General features: G+C 40.1%; 1 protein-coding gene across 1 annotated transcript in view; it reads left to right on the forward strand.

Moving 5' to 3' along the window:
- The window catches only part of TRPC5 (transient receptor potential cation channel subfamily C member 5), a 273,683-nt gene that overhangs the window by 197,919 nt on the left and 53,698 nt on the right, over positions 1 to 22,066 (forward strand). The window contains exons 5-7 of the mRNA XM_079124842.1: positions 13,231 to 13,567; positions 14,901 to 15,040; positions 19,274 to 19,596. Coding sequence (XP_078980968.1) covers positions 13,231 to 13,567; positions 14,901 to 15,040; positions 19,274 to 19,596 — 800 coding nt within the window. The remainder of the gene's footprint in view (positions 1 to 13,230; positions 13,568 to 14,900; positions 15,041 to 19,273; positions 19,597 to 22,066) is intronic.

The raw sequence follows: 22,066 nt of genomic DNA on the forward strand, positions 1-22,066 counted from the left end.
TCAGTGAGACACTGTCTGTAAATAAAATACAAAAAGGGCTGGGGATGTGGCTCACTGATTAAATACCCCTGGGTTCAATCCCTGGCACCAAAATAAATGAATAAATAAATAAATAATCCTAACTTTGCAGAAGGGGAAATGGAGGGCTAGAAAGAGTAAGTGCCTCATCTAAGGTCACCCAGCCAAGATGTACAACTGCAATTTCAACCCCATGTCTTTCTCTCTGACTGCAAAGACCAAGTTCCTGACCATACCACACTACCTTATTTGCAATATCTTTGAGCTTGCAGCCCAAAGATGCTATTATGCTAACAAAGATATATGAGGAATGCCAACTGCCATCCATTTGGTGTTCAGAATGTTTCAAAGCACGTTCTCCCCCATGATCCATTCAATCTTCACAGCAGCCCTCTGAGGAAGGGGCACCACCATTAAGAAGATAAAGACCCAAACACAAAGACTTGTCCCAAAGACCACAAGTCAGAGCCAAACTCGTGTCAATGTTCAATACATGTTCCTAAATTTATGAGGGATTATGCCCTTACAAACTAATGGTAAATTGAAAGTGTCATAAGTCAAAAACTGCACTGAATACACATAACCTAGAAAACATTGCAGCTTAACAACACAGTAGACTATAGAGTATCCAATTCCTCCCCTTGTGATCCTGAGGCTGACTGGGAGTTGCAGCCTGCTTCTGCTGACCACTTCACAATAGTTTCAAGAGTCCAGGAAAAAAAATTAAAATTCAAAATTCAAAATGAAGTATGCTTTGTATCAAATGTCCTTTAACTTCACCATAAAGTCAAAAATCCATAAATCAGACCATTATAAGTCAGGAAGCAACTCTACATGACCACATGTACATTTTTGTTTATCCCATTAAGTCTAAGTATTCATAGGTCTCACTGCTGATAAAATTAATGTTTTATTTTAGTAGGGTTGCCAGATAAAATAAAGGACATTCAGTGAAATGTGAATTTCAGATAAACAAAAAATAATGTTTTAGTACATCCCAAAATTGTAAGAGACATTATTTTTATCTAAAATTCAGATTTAACTGGACATCCTGTATTTTTATTTACTAAACTTGGCAACCCTAATGATGACTACTGCCTCAAACCCCACTAGGAGTGTTACCAACATATAGATAGCACAAACAGCATATTACTCTTCTAAAAGCTGACGAATTTAGAATTCCAAAATACATCTGGCCCCAAGTTTTGAAATAGGGATTTTTGGGGGTGTGTACAGTACACACCTATAATCTCAGCGACTCAGGAGGCTGAAGCAGGAGGATTGTTAAGTCCAAGGCTAGCTTGGACAACTTAGCAAGACCCCATCTCAAACTAAAAATTAAAAAGGGCTGAGGATGTAAGCGCCCCCGGGGTTCAATCTCCAGAACTGTAAATTAATTAATTAAATAAAATGAAATTGGGATTGTGGGCCTCTGGTCCTGTAGCATTATCCCAGCTTGGTAATAAATGGAAACCCAGCTCTGAAAGAGCAACCACCTTTCAAAAGAGATGCCTTCGGAATTAGTTGTAACTTTGGCACTCAGCAGATTTCCCTCCTGCTCAGTCATTTGTCATTAGCTTGATCAATGGTCTACAGCTCTGACTTTGTTATGTTTATTCTTCAAGGCATTTCCCTTCCAATTTCCTGACTTAAACCAGTAGGAGTTACTGGATCACACCCAGTATGACTTCTAACTTGGCTTTAGCAAGTTTCCAGGCACTCCTCTTCAACTGCTTTGATGCAGTTGATCACTTGCTCCCTCCCTGGTGAGAAGCTTTCCAATACAGGTGTCCCTTTTCTGGAGTTGGAAGTGAGCTCCCTCCACCCTCTGCTGCCATCTCACGTCTAGATTAAGCCATTGTGTTCCACTTAATTCAACTGCTCTAGTTCTTTTCCAGAGTCCACCACAACCAAGACAGGAGAATTATAACATCTGCCAGGAAATTCTATTGAGCTAATCCTGACCATGTATGCTTGCAAATGAAAAAAAAATGCTTTTTAAAAATATTTGTTCTAAAACAGTTTTCAGCTTCTAACCTCACTTTTCTTTGTTTAGTTCAAATTAGTGAGGCTTAGATCTAGCTAGAAATGAGAGGTATGGCTTCCAGTTGCCCTATTTTGTGAATCTGCACCTGTTGCCATTGATATTAGCAACCCAGCTTGGGAACCAAGTCTGCCAGCTAATTGCAACAGAGCCATTTTATTGCAAAATGTGTCAGTAACCCAGGGGAACAATGCATATTTCTCTCTCTCTCTCTCTCTCTTTCATAAAATTCACCATGGATTAGCGATTTGATTGGGGAAATAACAAATTGGATTAGGCAGAGAATACATGTAAAATGTAATGGCTATTTCCAATCATAATTTGGGCCTAAACACTTTGCCAAAACTATTTCTTAGTTTTCAATGTCTGCTCCAGTGGAGGAAAATAAAGCTGTACTGTTTAATATAAGTACAGTTCAGCAAGCTCACTGCAATGGTGAGGGAAGGTAAGTGTTGGGGCAGTTCTCCCTCTTCAGGAAATTTGCATTGCCACTGATTGCTTTTTTGGGCATTTTTCTCCACTTCAGAACCCAAACTTGATTGGCAACTACAAAACACACAAAACTCATTCTACCTGAGGTCATTTCTGCTGGCCTGACTTTTTCAATACACCCTTGTTCACAGCCAGCCTCTCTTTTGAAAAACTGACATATGATGCAATGAAAGTTGAGCCCATTTCAACCTGTAGCCATTCACTGAAGGAACAGGAGGTGGTTCTTAAAAGATCAACAGACTTTTTTCAAAATACACGCAAAAGTTCTTACCTTCAATCTGGCCATAGCTGATAAATGCTGTTTTTTCCTAGTCCTCACCTTCTTTCCAGAGTAGAGGAAGACTCATTTTCACCTTTCAATTCTTCTTGTTCTCAAAGTGGACTGCAGGAAGAAGGGTTTATAGCTGTAAACGCCCCTGCTTGGAGTCAGTTGCTTTCTTTTACAAACATGCAAAGGTAACTCATTGGCAAGCCCTTCAGAGAACAATAGGCCTGTTGCAGGGGGGATTGGTTCCAGGATGTTCTGGATACTCCCGTCCCTAAATAAAGTAGCATAGTTATTTTGCATCTTATCCTATGTATTTTGTACTTTAAATCGACCCTAGAATGCTTATAATACGAATACTATGTAAATGCTATGTAGATAGTTCTGCTAGTTCTGGGTTTTTGTTTTTCGTTTTTTGTTTTTGGTTGGTTGTTTTGTTTTATTTTAGTGCTAGGAATTGAACCCAGGGGTGCTAAACCCAGGACTTCTCTACCACTGAACATATCCCCAGCCCCCAGTTCTTTTTATTTTCAGACAGAATCCCACTAGCCTCAAATTTGCAATCCTCTTGCCTCCTGCCTCAACCTCCCAAATTGCTGGGATTATAGGCCTGGGCCACCCACTTGGCTATAAACATTTGTTACACTGTATTGTTTAGGGAATGAGTTGGGGGGAAAAAAGTCTATACATATTCAGTACAGATGCAATTAAAAGACTGACTGAATCTGAGGATGCAAAGGGATAACTGCACTACTTTACAAATCTGTGAATGTTAAACATGTGTCAAGGTGAACTTTCCTCCAGTTTCACCTAATGCACTTTATCTACACACCCAACAATTTGAAATCATCTGGAAATAACCAGTTCAGTGCTTCAGTGTGGAAGTGTCTTGTCTAATCCTGATCTAATTTTTTTTTTCTTGCTGATCAGCTTGGGGAAAGAAACAGGATGGACTAAGGAGGGAGTTAAAAAAGTTTCCCAGGCTGGAGATATAGCTCAATTGGTAGAGTGCTTCCTTTGCAGGCACAAGGCCCTGGGTTCAATCCCCAACACAAAAAAAAAAAAAAAAAAAAAAAAAAAAATTTCTCTCCTCTGACCATGTCTGTTCCTCATGGAGCCACTGGAGCTGAATACTGCTGACTTTTTACTCTCCCTCATAACCTGGCCTACTTCTCAAGAGCCCACTCTGACCCCCAGATCCCTTACTCCTACGAAAAGACTTTCCCTTGTTTTCCCTTGGGTGGAAATTCAGTCAATAACAAGGGAAGTCTCTCCTTAGCTTTTTTTTTTTTTTTCTTGACAATACCATGCAAGGACTTTTGTTTTTATTGGTCCTTTTTCATTATACATGACAGTAGGATCCATTCTGACATAATTATACAAGCCTGGAATATATTTATATGAGCACTCACTGTAGAGCTTGATGCACAGTAGGCTTTCAACTGTTAATTGCTGTTGTTATTACTATTTACCCTCTTTGAGCCTCAGTTTTCTTATCTGTAAAATGGCTGAGTAATATACCTACCTCCTAGGATTATTAATACAGTTGTGCCTTCACTTACAAAGGGGTTATATTCCCATAAGCCCATTATAAATTGAACATGCATTGACTACACCCAACCAACTAAACATTGTAGCTTAGCAACACAGTGCACTGTGTAGTACCAGTTGTTTCCCCTGGTTACTGCATGGCTGACTAGGAGCTATGGCTCACTACTGCTGCCCAGCATCGCCATAGAGGATCAGGCAGCATATGGCTAGGCCAAGGAGAGATTCAAATTTTAAATTTGAAGTTCATGAATGTATATTGCATTGGGGCCATCATAAATCAGCAACAGTCTGTACACATAAGGTGCTTTTAAAAGTATCCCATGCTCTTCAGATAGAGGATTGAACGTGTCATCACTTTAAGTTTCTGCAAAGATATGATTATAGTTTTGGGGGCTGGGGGGGTGAACCCATCAAGTGTATTTCAAGTAGGATAGGGAAGGGAATAAAGATGCCTAATAAAAGTCAGAAGAAAACTTAAAGTATCTCCAACAGCCAGGGATGCGGTGGCACTTGCCTGTAATCCCAGCAGCTCAGGAGGCTGAGGCAGGAGGATCACAAGTTCAAATCCAGCCTCAAAAATTTAGCAAAGCCCTAATCAACTCGGGAAGACCCTGTCTCTAAATAAAAAATTTTTAAAAAGGCCTGGAGATGTGACTCAGTGGTTAAGCACTCCTGGGTTCTATCCCTGGTACCAAAAATTTAAAAAAGCAAATAGTATTAGCATCCCAAATCCAGTAAGTTCTGCATATATTCTGTCTGTGGCTAGCATGACTACTACTAAAGAAATGCCTTGAGGACCCACACAACTCAGATGAAAAGAGAAGCCTTGAGTGTGTCCTGGGTAACCTTGGGGGAATGAGTTCTGTGTGGGTTATGTGCTTGAGTGGCCAGGGGAAACATCCACTAGGCGACTGGACATTCGTGTCTGAATTTTCGCAGGGAGGAAAAGAAGGATATTTTCTCACTTTAATAAATACATTAAGTGCCAGAAAAGCCCTGTGATATATGAAGTGATACATGCAAAAGTCGTCCTCCCCCTTACATGGCATCTTATTAGCATGCAATCTAATAAGAAGGTTCTAGAGAGAAGTGTAACATAAAGCAGACTCTGAAAGGTACCACAAGGAAGAAGCAAAGTTGTCTGGGTTCAAGGAGGAAGAAGAGGTCACCTCTGGCTGGTGTAATCAGGGAAGGCTTCCAGAAGAAAGTGATGTTCTCTGATTTCATGATTTTCTACAGCCTTTTCTTAGAACTCTAGTACTTGCTGATTTCTCATTTCTGAATGCCCTAAATTCCCCAGAGTGCAGTGCCTCATGACAGAACGGAAAGTTTTTCCTGAAGCTAAATGGATCCCGATTGAACAAGTGTCCTTTTATTCCATCTTTTCTATCATAAAATGTTCAAAGGAGATCGAGGAAACATGAACTTTTTTCATACCCTTACTTGACAAAATAATCTCTCCATTTGGAGCGGAGTGACTTTAACTGATTTGTGAAATCATCTGGGAACTTGCCATATTTACCATCTGTCTGCTTAGGCGAGCATCTGAACACAAAACTATTGCCCTGTTATTTGTTTCATATGAGTTAGGCTTGTCTCCCCAAGAGCTCATGCAGGCCAGAATCACTGTAGGTCTATCTAGTAGTGACTGTCTCCCAAGCACCACTCGGAACAGGTATTCTGAAAGGCCTGTTGAAAGATCTGTCTGCAGTCCTTGCAGTGAGCAAGTCAAACTCTGTTCTGGGGGCATCATGTGAATCAAGCATTAAAGCCAACTGATTATTTAGACAGTTGTAGGAACAAAAGTCACATTCAAGAGACTGATGAGGGGTTAGGGAGATAATTCTCACTGTGTGAATGAAGTCAAAATTTAAGCTATTTATTTACTAATTTTCTGGGAGAAAAAATGGGCTCTTTCCGTAGAATCTGGCATTATTCCTATCAAAGGGTAGTCCTAGGAAGGGCAAAGCCTTTGAGGCCCACGTTTTAACACACAGCTTAAACTGGGCCTTGGGGGCACACACCTGTAATCCCAGCGGCTAGGGAGGCTGAGGCAGGAAAATGTTGAGTTCAAAGCCAGCCTCAGCAATTTAGCAAGGCTGTAAGCAACCTAGTGAGACCTTGTCTCTAAATAAAAATAAAAAGGGCTGGGGATGTAGATCAGAGATGAAGCACTGTTGGGTTCAATCCCTGGTACCAAAAACAAACAAAACAACAACAAAACCCCACCGATTTATGTCAGAGGTGGAAAGTCAAGGCTTTGGAAAAAATGTTCATGAAGTATGGAAAAAATATAATAGATTTCAGTCCTTGCTGGGGAGTATTGGAGAAATGAAGCATTCTGTGTGGGGGGGGGGGGACAACCACAGTGAAGATTCCAGTACATTTGTGCATAAAAGATTTGGAAAGATTGAAAAGGTGGGTCCCATTCAGACCTGGCCTGGGGCTAAACCAGGAAGTTAAGATCTTGAGTGGTTTTTCTATGCCCTTAGGCCTCTCTCTATCTCCCTCTCCCTTTTCCACCTTTTCTAGCTGCTACTCAGGACCCCTATCTAGAGAAAGTTTTGTCATTTCTGGCCTTTGATACAGGCAAGTCCCTTAACTGGCTAATATCATATGCACACTCTAAACTGTTAAAGGTATTTAATAGTTTCATGCATTACCATTTCCTACAGCCATGAGTGTAACTTCAATGCCTTACCTAAAGCAATAAGAGATATGGGCATTTCAATTACCATGGCAAGGTCAAATGGGCAAGATATTAGGAAATTCAGCTTTCTCCGTTGCTACCTTTCTACGTTCACCTTCAACGGATTGTCAGAGAGTGCAGTATTTAAGAGCTTGGTCTACAATGTCAGCCAGACTTGGACTCTACCACTTACCAAGAAATGTGACTCTGGGTTTAGTCCCAGTCCCATCATCTGTAAAATGGATATGATACACTATCTGCCTTTAGGGTCTTTGTGAGATGATTCATGTGAATATCTGGTAACGCATCTTGCACATTTTCAGAGCTCAATATGTGATAGCTAACCTACCTGTGTTAAGAGCAGTTCCTAGTTGCAATTCACAGGAGATTTGTCTTAGCAACCAGACTTTGCCTCCTTTATACACTAAGGAAAGACGACTGGAAAGAGTGTCCCATGATGGTTCATGAGGCACAAATCTATTTATTCAATCACTTATTCAAAAAAGTATTTATTCAGCATCAACCTTGTGCCAGGCATTTTGCAAAATGTTGAGAATATAATGAGAATAAAAGTACTTCACATCTTTGAGCAACACTCAGTCTTCTGACTGTTAAGATGCTCCTGTACTCCTTGAATTTTATTTTGTTTGTTTTTGTGTGTTTGTTTTGAAGTCTTTAAGTAGGAATTGGCCAAGGACTCTATCATTTGCATTAACCCCCACACGGATACAAGATCACTTCTCATAAAGTTAAAAAGTCATGAGGAGCCAGGTGTGGTGGTGCGTGTCTAAAATCCCAGTTACAACGGAGGCTGAGGCAGGAGGATCTTGAGTTCAAAGCCAGTCTCAGCAAGAGCGAGGCGCTAAGCAACTCAGTGAGACCCTGTCTCTAAATAAAGTACAAAATAGGGCTGGGGATGTGGCTCAATGGTCGAGTGCCCTGAATTCAATTCCTGGTACCCCCCCCCCCCCAAAAAAAAAAAAGCCATGGGTCCACAGTATCTTTGAAATGCAGCAGCCTGTCACCTACTGGAGCGGGCAGACTAGGTTTGGATTACTCCAAATAGTACTATCCCCAGAATTGTCATTATATTAACTGACAGGCAACTCCCTAGAAAAGTCTCATTCAAAGGGCCTGTCTTTATGTGTTCTGACTCAGCACCAATAGCCCTTTCTGAGTCCTTAATTGGAAAAGATAGGCAGCAGTTGTTTAACAGCAAGGCTGCCTAAGGCAGGACATAATACTTAGGGCAAACAATAAGCTAAACAAAAGGCAATCTAAATCCAGCAACATATAAAAAGGATTATACACCATAAGCAAATGGTATATAGCCCAAGAATGTGAGGCCAATTCTGTATAACAAAGTGAACCAATATAATGCTTTACATTAACGGAAGGAAGAAAAAAACGTGATCATTTCAGCGGACACAAAAAATGATCTGAGGGCTGGGGATGTAGCTCAGTGATAGAGCACTTGCCTTGCATGTGTGAGGCACTGGGTTCCATCTCCAGCACCTCAAAACAGAAAAAAAGGAAGAAAAGGAAAAGAAAACAAATTTGACAAAATCCAACCATCTTCCATGATCACAACATTTATAAAGTGATGATTGGAAAAGAACTTCCTCAACCTGATCAAGGTCATCTATGAAAAATCTATAGTTAACATTACACTTAATGGAGAACTACTGAAAGTTTTTCTCCTAGGATCAGGAATAAGACAAGGCTACCAAGCCTCACCACTTCTATTCATCATTGTTCTGAAATTCTCTGAAGTCCAAATAGGTGGGAAAAAGATAGAACAGGGATCCATTATGGAAAGTAATAATTGAAACTGTCTATTTCCTGATGACATTATCTTGCATAGAGAAAACCCTAAGGAATGGACACCAAAAAGCTGGTAGATGAGATCAGTAAGAATGCAAGATATAAGATCAATATACTCAATAAATTGTAGTCTGCTAAACAATAATTATGGAGGGGACATTATTTTGAACTAAGCTTCTGCACAAGACTCCAACAGACCAAACCAAAACAAAATAACCATTCATGATGAATACCACATCATCAAAGGGAGACTTGAAGGAAGCATATAGAAGCTAAAACAGACCAGGTTTTCTTGAACAGAGGAGATTCTGGTCTACTTGAGTCAAAGTAATAAGGAATTTCAAGAAATTAATGAGTTGAAGTTAACCGATATTAACCAATCAACTTTTTTTCCTATTGTTTTGTTTCTTTGTCCCCATCTTATGAAACCTACTACTCTATTGTCCACTGAGAGCTCTCATCTCCCTTCATAGAACAAAGGCTGCCCTATTTCATGAATTGTGAATAAAAGTCAATTAGATCTAGAACTAAATTTGTTGTTATATTATCTTTTGCCAGTTTTTATATTCTAACAATAAACAATCCAAAATTGAATTTAAGAAAAGAAATTCCATTTACAATAGCATTGAAAATAATAAAAAAAAAATCCTAAGGAATAAATTTAACAAAAGACCTGTAAGACTTGTACACTTAAGAACTACAAAACATTGTTGGAAGTAACTAATGAAGACCAAATAAATAAAAGATGTTCCATGTTGATAGATTCGAAGACTTAATGTTGTTCAAAGTTACACAGCTAGTAAGCAACGGAGCAGGAGTTGAACCTATAGAATCTATAGAATCGGGGCTGGAGTTGTGGCTCAGTGGTAGAGTATTTGCCTGGCATGTGTGAGGCCCTGGGTTCGATTCTCAGCACGACATATAAATAAATAAAATAAAAGATCCACTGACAACTAAAAAAAAAAAAAAAGAATTCCTTCAACTATAGAATCTAAAGTCTTTGTGTGTGTATGTGCTGCTAGGGATTGAACCCAGGATCTCACACATGCAAAGAAAGTGCTCTACCACAGAACTACACTCCCAGCCCTGGAATCCAGTCTTAACCATCCTACACACACACACACACACACGCATACACACACTGCTTATGGCTCCCCACTGCTCTTAAAATGAGTCTATTCTATTTATGATGACCCAAGGCTAGATCATTTTGATCTGTGCTAATCCCTGTCTAACTCTCCAGCCTCATCTCTTGCCATTCACAGCCTTGTAGTTCAAGCTGCAGCCACCCCAAAATGGAAAGATATATGAACAAAGCATAATGGGAACACAAAGGAGGCTTCCTGGATGAGATGATACCTGAGTGGAGTATTAAGGAATGCACAGAAGTTGTAAAACTATCTTTTTATACATCTGTCTCCCTCACTAGAGCAAAAGTTCCCAGTGTTTTTTCCATTGCATCCAAAAATCGAGCTTTACCCTTCAACTTTTATTTTCTTGAAATTCCTCATCCCAGCCTTTGGCATAGTCTATAATGGTAAGAACAAAGAAAGGGGCTGCAGAATTTTTTCTTTTTGTGTGTGACTGTGTGGAATGGAGATGGGAGTACACAAAGTAGATCACAAACATATTTAGAGAAAATGAGATCACAAGATGAAAACATTCGGGGCTAGGGAGATAGCTCAGTTGGGAGAGTGCTTGCCTTGCAAGCACAAGGCCATGAATTTGATCCCCCGTACCACACAAAAAAAAGATGAAAACATTTTAGAGCTTATTTTTTAATTTGTTCTAATTAGTTATACATGACAGTAGAATGCATTTTAACACATCACACATAAATGGAGCATAACTTCTCATTCTTCTGATCGTGCATGATGTAGAGTTACACCAGTCATATAATCACATATGCACATAGGGTCATTATGTCTGACTCATTCTACTATTCTTCCTCTCCCTATACCCCCTCCCCTCCCTTCACTCCTCTCTGTCTAATCCAAAGTACCTATATTCTTCCCTAGCAGCACCCCCTTATTGTGAATTAGCAGCTGCATATCAGAGAAAACATTCAGCCTTCGGTTCTTTGGAATTGGCTTATTTCGCGTAACATGATATTCTCCAGCTCCATTCATTTACCAGGAAATGCCATAAACTACACTGAGATTTCATCTTATTCCTGTCAGAATGGCAATTATCAAAAATATAAGCAGTAATAAATGTTTCTGAGGATGTGGGGGAAAAGGTATAATCATACATTGCTAGTGGGACTACAAATTGGTGAAATCACTATGGAAAGCAGTATAGAGATTCCTCAGAAAACTTGGAATGGAACCACCATTTTAGAGCTTATTTTTAGTAGTTTCATAATAGTCAAAGACTTTAGACCCCAAAACGTATAATATCGCAAACACAATAGAATCCTCCCAAATGTGTAACAGACTGAGACAGACATTCTTGCTTAGCAGATTAGTTCTCTTCCACATGGTTATTCAGATACAAGAGCTAACAAGAGCCTTAGGTCACTGTGGATTACCACATCCCAGTCAGCCGAAAGGGGGGGAAGCGTGGAGGAGCACACATAGGAGACTTCTATGGGTCAAACCCAGAAGGATCACACATCATTTCTCTTCACAGTCCATCAGCAAGAACTTAGTTATGTGGCCACACCTCACTGCAAGGGCGATTAGGAGATGTAGTCCCATTGTGTGCTCAAAGAAAAGAAAGGGTTTTTGAATATATATTTTTGTACCAGGGATTGAACCCAGGGATGCTTTACCACTGAGCCACATCCCCAGCCCTTTTTTATATTATATTTTGAGACAGGGTTTCAAAAAGTTGCTTAGGGCCTCACTAACTTGCTGAGGCTGGCTTTGAACTTGTGATCTTCCTACCTCAGCCTCCCTAGCCAATGGGATTACAGGCATGCACCACTGCACCCAACAAAAGAACGATTATGATGGGAAACTAGTGACCCTCACAGATATACTGACAGTAAAATTGAGCTAGTCACTTATCCAACACCACTTGCCTTGGGTGTTGGGTAAGTGATGGAAGAGGTTGATTTTCTTTGTACTAGCAAGTTATAATGGTGTTTAACTTATCCCATGAGAAGCTGGAGTAGTCAAATATAGGCAGTATAAAATCGTGGTTGATAGTTGAGCTGCCTATTGAGTCACTTACCACAAAGCAGCCAGAGGGTGACTTGCAATGCTGATGACTGCTTAATTATTAATCGCTGACACTTTGTAGATTGTATTTAAGAAAAATGCCAACTGGGTTAGTATACAATATTGTAATGTTGGCCCCCAATATTTTTTCCTCTGTTGCACGTCTAGACTAGAAAAGGTGATAAAATAGATGGCAAAGTAGCAACCTGATTCATCGCAGGCCAGGCAAGAAATGCTCAAAACAAAATGGGGAAAAAAGACAAAATCAAAAAGGGAAGTCATTTTCATTTCAAACCATAGCCACAGGCATGTGCTTATTCTCTGCTCATTTGTGTTTGCCCAAACGGAATGCACATTTGATGACAACCTCATGTAAGCCAGGAGGATGAGTAGAGATGAATCAATCTGAAATGAAGTATCCTCATGATTCTCTACTAAGAGGTATGAAGATTCCTAGGAGAATTTGTAAAACTGCTGCCCAGGCTCTATCCCCCACAATCCCAGGGAGTCACATTTAATCAGTCTGTGATGGAACCTGGGAATCTGGCTTTTTTTAATGCTCCCTGGATGATTCTGATGCAAAGCCAGGTTTGGGGAACCACAGCTCTAACATGATGGGAAGGAAGCATGCCAAAGCACAAACAAAACAGTCGTTTTTTTTTTTTTTTTTTTTTTTTTTATTTATTTTTATTGTAAACAAATGGGATACATGTTGTTTCTCTGTTTGTACATGGCGTAAAGGCATACCATTTGTGTAATCATAAATTTACATAGAGTAATGTTGTTTGATTCATTCTGTTATTTTTTCCCTTCCCCCCACCCCTCCCACCCCTCTTTACCCTCTTTTTTTTTTTTTTTTTTTTCTCTTGCTAAGTTGCTGAGTCTGACTTTGAACTTGGATCCTCCTGCTTCAACTTCCTGAATGACTGGAATTACAGGGGTGCATCACTGCATCCGGCTAGTGATTTTGTTTTAATATGTAAAAAATATAATCAACCCTAAGGAAAATCTAGCCTCATAGCTTGACATGCAGAACTGCCTCTGGGGTTAGATCTATTCATGGGAGCATGGAGAACAAGCCTCTGGGAGCTCTGATGGGAGCTGACTATAAATGAAGAAGTACTATGAATGCCAACTTCCTCCTGGAAGTTCAGATGCCTAACTTATTCTCTTCTTTTCCCAGTTTGTTGCTCAGCCCAACTGCCAACAGTTGCTTGCAACCCTGTGGTATGACGGTTTCCCTGGATGGCGGCGGAAACACTGGGTAGTCAAGCTCCTGACCTGCATGACCATTGGGTTCCTGTTTCCCATGCTGTCTATAGCCTATCTGATCTCGCCCAGGAGCAACCTTGGGTTGTTCATCAAGAAACCCTTTATCAAGTTCATCTGCCACACAGCATCCTATTTGACCTTCCTCTTCATGCTTCTCCTGGCTTCTCAGCACATTGTCCGGACAGACCTCCATGTACAGGGGCCTCCCCCAACTGTTGTGGAATGGATGATATTGCCTTGGGTTCTAGGTGAGTTAAAAGGAACAGCAGCAATGGCCAGACTGCCTTCTGATCCTGTCTAAAGGAAATACTCAAACAGGTAGTCAAACTAGCTCTGAACTAGGGCACCTCCCCTCTGTGCAGTAGGGTAGTCCATTGTTGGAAGTCTGAGAAACGTGGTTCCTTCTGTCCCAGGCCCTGGTCACTCAATATTGCATGGTCCACCATGAGATTGTCAATGTTCTCAGGACTTGCTTCTGTTAACCTAATGTCTTCAAGGACAGAGAAATGTCTGTCAGTTGGTTTAGAGGGGGAAGCCAAGTATCAGTCAGGAAAGTCTTCAGGAAGCTAAGCAGGACAAGTATTGCTCAGTATATTCAAAGTCTTCTTCCCATTACCAGGAGGTACATGGATTCTGCTGCTTTCTCATGAACACTCCATATAATCCCAGTACTTGTTCAGGGTCCACATTCTATTTACTGGTTTCACAGTCAGGAGAAACACCTCAAAATTCACACGTCACAGTAAAAGCAGCTCTGTCAGTAGCCTCCAGGTATAATTAGATGACACTGGACTCTCCAGCACAAGGCCATCTTCTAAGCCCTTGTGACTAAAGCTGGTCCCCCAAACCAGCAATATGGGCATCACCTGGGAGCTTGTTAGACATCTCAAGATCTGCATGTTAACATGATCCCCAGGTAATTCATATGTACTTTAAAGTCTAAAAAGTACTGCCTTAGACAATAGCTTCACTTTTTACTGTTTTCTATACCTCAAGCTGATGAAACATCTGTGTCAGCAGGCAAAAGTCCACAAAACCCCAATACAGTGAGAGGAGAAAGGAGAAAAGAGGATGGATGCTATATTATTTTGAGCCCCAGTGCCTAGTTTCAGTCCCAGCATCTGGTAATTTGGTTCATGATCAGCTTGCTCACCTCAAAACTCATGAATAAGTTTTCTCTTCAGCACCTAGTAGGAAGTAGAGACTATGGGGTAATATTGATTCAATCAATTTATTGATAATATTGTTTCCAGTCCAATATGGGAAGAAGGTAGAATCAGGAGCCCAAAATTGCAACAGCAAAAGAAAGTGACAGCATTCCAGTAACTATAGTAAGAATGCTAAAGGTAAGTAGGAGTAGGACCCAGAAAAGTATAACTTATGGGCATCATCAGGAAACTGCCACCAAGTTTAACAAGTCCATGACTGGGAGGGAGAGTAGGAAAGAAAGAGGTAAGTGATTACCACTCAACTTACCTCAATTCGTTCATTGATTTCATCCTTATTCATTTGGGGTTGATCCTGCCATAGTGACCGGGACTGCCCTAATGTGGAAATAAACTTTTTGCCTTCATTCTTTAGGTTTCATTTGGGGGGAGATTAAGGAAATGTGGGATGGTGGATTTACTGAATACATCCATGATTGGTGGAACCTGATGGATTTTGCAATGAACTCCCTTTACTTGGCAACTATTTCTTTGAAGATTGTGGCCTATGTCAAGGTAAATTTGAATGTCTGCCATTTTTCTTAAACGATGATTTTGGTTATGTAGTAAACTTTTGCACTAGGAGCATGAAGAGTTTAGGGGGAAAGTAATGATGACAATCCAATCCGTGTGAGAAAGTACCATATAGACAGACATTCTTTCAGTGGTTTATAAACAGTGTCTGCCTAAGCAAAGAAAGTGGAGAATGAATCAAATGAATCATTAGTTTCTTAGACTCTCAAGGTGAAAGGGTCTTCAGTCCTAAGTACTGAAGTCTTCTCCACAATGTTCTTGCTAAGAGGATGACCCATTGATGCTTGCATCGGGCAGGGAAATTCACTGAATTCATTATCTCCAAAGCCTCTCTTAACCCTTATTGCTTCAATAAAAAGAGTTATTTTTCATTTGTCTAAAATTATTCTCCCATGCCACATCCATGGGTAATCCTTCTTCCCTATGGGGAACAGAACAAAGCTGTAGCTTCCCTATAATAGTACTTCCGGTATGAAGTCATCTCTCCCTTACCCACTGAGTCATTGCTTGTTAAACCCAAACATTCCCACTTCCCTCAACTGTTATTCACATGACAAGAAGCAATATTCCAGAAACATCATCGCAAGAGACACAGACCTTCAATAAGCTCTGCCTCCCTCATCACTCCCACCACCAGGATAATCATTCGAGAAGTTATGAATCCAGCTTTTTGAGTATCACCAAATCTGTGCCTGTGTGCCAATTCAGATAACGTATGTACAGATACCACCACCACCATGTTGCTTTCCCCACACGAGATGCAGCTTGAATTATCCTGAAAATAACTTCGTATCTGATGCCTAACTTTGGGTAATCGCAGGCTCTTGAGTTCAGGTTTGATATTTACTGAATAAGGGAATGGCTACGCTCCTTCCACACTTAGTTGACCTTTTCCACCATGAGGAAAGGCTGACAATTCAGTCTCCATGATTGTGTAGTCAGTCATGCTTTTGGCACTAAATTTCACATTAAGAAGTTTTAGAATGGAAATATGGCTGTCCCCCAAATCTCTAACAACTTAGTTTATTTTTATATCCCTAATATGCATATTGCATAAATTTTAAGACCTTGGGAGCTATGTGGAGCATGAATATTGAATGCAGCCACGAAACATTTTTGAAAGGAGCCCAAGAGTATGCCTTGTACATGCGGTGATCATTTAACACATACTTACAACTTCCTTAAAAGAGAAAGCTTGTGAGGAAAATGTTTGAATCTCTGGTTAATGTGCCTGTGTGAACTCCATGTCATTCTGGCAGTCTGCTGACTAAGTAACACAGTTTCCCTAAAAAAAAAATTCTTCCTTTAGAAGTGGTATTTATATACTCAAGAAGCCATACATTATCAATCTAGCAATTGCTAGGTTTTGTTTAAACAAAAAAAGTTTAGAGTAAATAGTGAAAAAAAAAAAGGATTAACATTTGGGGATCTGAAAGTGTGTTTAAGATGCTCAACATTAATCACATAACCTTGTCCACCTTCACAATGAGGTTTCAAAAAAGCTAGATGCTTCCCTACCACGAAGTATAAGAGTAAATTCACTCTACTAAACTGGTAAATGCCAGTCTCATACCCATGAGCTACAGTATCACAGGCAATTCCTCTACCTGAGTCTCAGAATCTGCCTCATATAAAAAAGCAAATAAAGCCAGGCACGGTGGTGCACACCTGTAATCCCAGTGACTCAGGAGGCTGAAGCAGGAGGATCACGAGTTCAAAGCCAGCCTCAGCAACTTAGCAAGGCCCTAAGCAACTCAGCAAGACCCCTTCTCAAAATAAAAAGTATAAAAAGGGTTGGGGGTGTGGCTTAGTGGCTAAACTCTCCTGGGTTCAATCCCTGGTACCAAAAAAAAAGCATATAGTATTAGATCAGTGGTTTTCAACCTGGTAATTTTTTCCACGGAATCATGTCTTCAAGCAAAAAATTTACACAAAACTTCAATATATACAAGAGCTAAAGAACTGAGTTTGACTTGAGAAATGAGTCTTCTGTGGCTCCCATGAAGAGCATGAACCCTGAGGTTCTCTGCTGAACTCTGCTGAACCCGGAGGCTCTAAGGAACATGATTTGAAAACTACTGTTAGATCATGAGGCAGCAAACAATCGTGTGTGGGCCAAACGTGGCAGCTGCCATGTCCCTTTGTTTATATAGTGTCTCTGGTCACTTTAGCATTTCAAGGAAAGTATTGAGTAGTTGTGACAGAGACTATAAAGCCCACTAAGTCAAACATATGTAGTGTCTGGCCCTTGACAGAAAAAGTTTGCTGCCCTCTGTGTTAGATGAGTTCTGGTTTATTCCCTGAACTCACATGATAAGGTATCTTTCTCAAAAGGTATATATGCAAAATACCGATTTGCCAAGACAATCCTTTTTCATACTTTCTGAGTGTTCTGAAAATTCAGATTCACCACCCCATGAGCAACAGATTTCTCTGTGGTTACAGTTCTGGGCATGGAGAGAGAGAGAAAAACCCAAATTATAAGCTATACATCTTCCAGTTGATTATTTCTAGTTTTAAAACATAGATCTGTTTTGTTGTCAACAAAGAGTCTCCATCTCTCACATACACCTCAAAACCTTTAAAGGCCTATCTAACATCTGTACTGTGAGATCAACTATCATGTAAGTAACATTTAATAGAAATAGTGCTAGACTGAGTATCTGGAGACCTGGGATTTAGTGCTGGCTCTGCCACCAACTTTGCTGTGAAAATCTTTAGCAAATAACTCTGCCTCTCTGGATTTCAATTCCCCCATTTGTAAAACAGGCATAATAAAGCCTACCCCACATGGCAATGCAGTGAATTTTTCTGGAAGGAAATATATAGAAATACAAGATTTGGCCAAGAGTACATAAAACTGATTGGTCGCCTAAAAGTCTATCTGAAACAAGCACAAATGTGCTTTGGTTTCTTTGATTCTTTTGACAGTGAAGAATATTGGATATATACAAATGATTTTTAAGAACACCAGTTTCCTTGGTTGTTGGAATTGAAACACATTTTAGAAAAGCTAACAATATAATTTGGCCCCCAATACATTTTCTCAGGAAAGCTGTTTACATTTAGTCCTGAGAAACTGTGATATTTAGATGAGAGCTCAAGGCAACATGCTTCAAATTGAATTTCAGACAAAATCTACTTCTGTCCTGGGGAAGGTAACAACTAGTTCCTTGTATTTCCATAACATATCCCCTCTGAAGTACACAGATTTTTGCATATAAAAACAGAATCACAAACACATGCAGAAGGTAGGAGTAGGTATTATCCTTATTTATGGCAAAAGTGAAAGATAGAGGCAGTTTTAGGTGACAATGCCCAAATTGAAGCTCAGATCACATAATGAAGTTGATTTTCTTCAAGACTACTCCTCATGTTCTAGAAGCTAGAAGCCTGGAGTAGGTCTGAAAAATGGTTAACCAATCCTATAGATACTGGTTATTCCTCCCCTTCAATCCCCTTGTTCTTCATTTGTGCTAGAAGGATGTTCTAGCTTGTAGGGTTGTCAAAGGAACAGTAAAATACATTCATATGCCACTGTACAGAGAAGTACTGAATTTGCTATCTGGAAGGATGACATGACATTTGCAATAGTGTGGAATACATTACAAACTGCTCAATACTCAGCCCAAAGCTCTGATGAAGACTCCCTAAGAATGGTCTATTAGCCCCAAACTGCAGTCATTGGGGAAGTGAAGCTAAACACCAAATACTGAGAAGTTTCCATGTACCTAGTATCCTTCAATAACTGCAAGTTGTCCATGGTGCTCATAACCCAGTGGGGGACTGAGGAAGTAGATCTGAGTCAAAATTTCATTAGGAAGCTAGGTGACTTATCCCTGCTACCCTGGCATACCTGTGGCTCAGTTTCAGGGATACTCTACAACAATCTGTTAATCTCAGTTAGAAAATGTCTGTTGATAAACCACAGGTGGCTGCTCCAGAGAATTGCTCTGAAATGCATTCTGCTTTGTGTATATGCTGAGTGTATATCTGGATGGAAGAGGGAGGAAAAGAGTGTCCTGTACTAATTGAATGGGGCCAAAAGACAAAATAGTGCCATGCATGGGGCCTTTTGTATAAATGATGCTTGATGCATATTTTGGTGGCTTTATTTGGGTGTGAAAGGGTGGAAAGGGGAAAGTTTTATAAATGCTTACTGTACCTCTCACCTTCTGCACTTTTTTTTTTTTTTTTTTTTTTTTTTTTTTTTAGTACAATGGTTCTCGTCCGAGGGAGGAATGGGAAATGTGGCACCCGACTCTGATTGCAGAGGCGCTCTTCGCAATATCCAACATTTTAAGTTCCTTGCGTCTCATATCCCTGTTCACAGCCAACTCCCACTTAGGGCCTCTGCAGATCTCTTTGGGACGCATGCTGCTTGATATCCTCAAATTCCTCTTTATCTACTGCCTGGTATTGTTGGCTTTTGCCAATGGACTGAATCAGCTTTACTTTTATTATGAGACCAGAGCTATTGATGAGCCTAACAACTGCAAGGGGATCCGATGTGAAAAACAGAACAACGCCTTCTCCACGTAAGCCTCCCCTTTTTCTTCTTTTGCCTTTTTTTCTGCTGTTTCTTTTTTTTTTTGTCCTATTTTCAGCCCACAGTTTCATCACTGCCTCTCAATAGTGCAGGCAAAGCTTACTGTGGATTCATCCAAATGGTCTGAGGTGGAGGGAGATCCTCCTTTCTCTACAGGCAACAGGAGAAAGTGCTGTTAGGTGAGGGAATAAAGAAAAACACATATGTGGGCTCCCAGGAACTAGACTTGAGAGTTAGCTCTGAACTGCTAAATACCTGATTTGATTATTAATGTATTCTTGTAAGGAATCACACTGTGCCCCATAAACAGGTACAATGATTATATGTCATTAAAAGCAAAACACAGTAGGAAAAAATTGTATCTCAGTTTAATGACTAAGAATCTTGCATGACCTTGGGATTATCAGAACATATTTTTTAAAATATAGCATGCTATATTTTTAAAAGATTTGATGAGGGTGGGGTAGATAATTCCTCTCTCAAAAAAAACTGGCCTTGTGGGCATGGTGGTGCACACTTGTAATCCCAGCGGCTCAGGAGGGTGAGGCAGGAGGATCATGAGTTCAAAACCAACCTCAGCAACTTAGCAAGGCCCTAAGCAGCTTAGTGAGACTCTGTCTCTAAATAAAATATTAAAAAGAACTGGGGGTGTGGCTAAGTAGTTAAGTGCCCCTGAGTTCAATTCCTGGTAGAAAAAAAATAAAATAAAATAATAAAATAAAATAAAAATGGCCTCCACCAAGGAAATGAAATAGAAAGGCTATTTATTCTTCTGAGCAACTGACCACCAAAGCTAACTTAACTATTCTGAATTGTGCCTGAAACAAGGAAGGATGCAAGGGTGTCTTGTTTCTTTTCTTTTTATCTTATTGTTTCTTTTTAGTTAGAAATTCACTGTGGCATAATCCTATATGTACATCTTAATGTACTCCCTTTCACAGAAGCTAGAAAGGGAACAGGTTGAGGCAAAATTAGAGTCAGCTCACCAACTAGCTTAATTTAGGTATTTAGGGGTAAAGGGGCACCATGCACTGACTGGAAATGTCTCTGTTCTCACTTGGGATACAAGAGACAGCCCATGACTCAGGATCCAGGAGTCTGCTACCTCTGGACACATGAAACTCCTGTGCCTTTTGGTCCCACTCTCAATATCTACTTTGTAGATACCTTCAAAACCTTTTATTTTCTGACAAATTGGCAATAAGAGAAATAGAGATGAGAGAAAATAAGGACAAGTCAGACAATCTGTTAGGTTGGGTGCTGCCCTGGACTGACCCTGGACTGACCCTGGACTCGGTGTCTCCCAACTTGTCTGTCTCCACCCCTATTCTGAGAGTGTTGACTCATCACTGGTATTCATAAATAATGATCCCAAGGTTATGCAAGATTCTTAGTCATTAAACTGAGATACAAGTTTTTCCTATTGTGTTTTGTTTTTAATGACATATAATCATTGTACATGTTTATGGGGCACAGTGTGATTCCTTACAAGAATACATTAATAATCAAATCAGGTATTTAGCATATCTGTCACCTCATACCCTGAGCATTTCTTTGTGGTACAATATTCAAAAATCTTCTCTTCTAGCTGTCTTGAAAAAATACTGCACGTTATCTATATTCCTTACTGCTCAATAGCATACCAGAACATCTTGTTCCTACTAACTGTAACTTTGTATTCCTTGAACAACTTTTTCCTACCCATTCCTCCTCCTATTCTCCCCAGACTCTAGTAGCCAACATTCTACTCTCTACTTCTATGAGATAGAATTTCTTTTTTTTTTTATTGTAAACAATGGGATACATGTTGTTTCTCTGTTTGTACATGGCATAAGGGCATACCATTTGTGTAATCATAAATTTACATAGAGTAATGTTATTTGATTCATTCTGTTATTTTTTCCCTTCCCCCCACCCCTCCCACCCCTCTTTTCCCTCTATACAGTGCTTCCTTCCTTCATACTTGCCCCCCTCCCTAACCCTAACTCTAAACCTAACAATAACCCTTCCCTCCCCCAATTATGAGTCATCATCCACTGATTAGCGATACCATTTGTCCTTTGGCTTTCTGAGATTGGCTGATCTCACTTAGCATGATATTCTCCAATTTCATCCATTTGACTGCAAATGCCATAACTTTATCATTCTTTATGGCTGAGTAATATTCCATTGTATATATATGCCACAGTTTCTTTATCCATTCATCAATTGAAGGACATCTAGGTTGGTTCCACAGTCTAGCTATTGTGAATTGAGCAGCTATAAACCTTGATGTGGCTGTATCTCTGTAGTATGCTGATTTTAAGTCCTTTGGGTATAGGCCAAGGAGTGGGATAGCTGGGTCAAATGGTGGTTCCATTCCAAGTTTTCTAAGGAATCTCCACACTGCTTTCCAGGGTGGCTGCACTAATTTGCAGCCCCACCAGCAATGTATGAGTGTACCTTTCTCCCCACATCCT

The sequence above is a fragment of the Sciurus vulgaris genome, assembly GCF_902686455.1.
Source record: "Sciurus vulgaris genome assembly, chromosome: X".
Taxonomy (NCBI): Eukaryota; Metazoa; Chordata; class Mammalia; order Rodentia; family Sciuridae; genus Sciurus; species Sciurus vulgaris.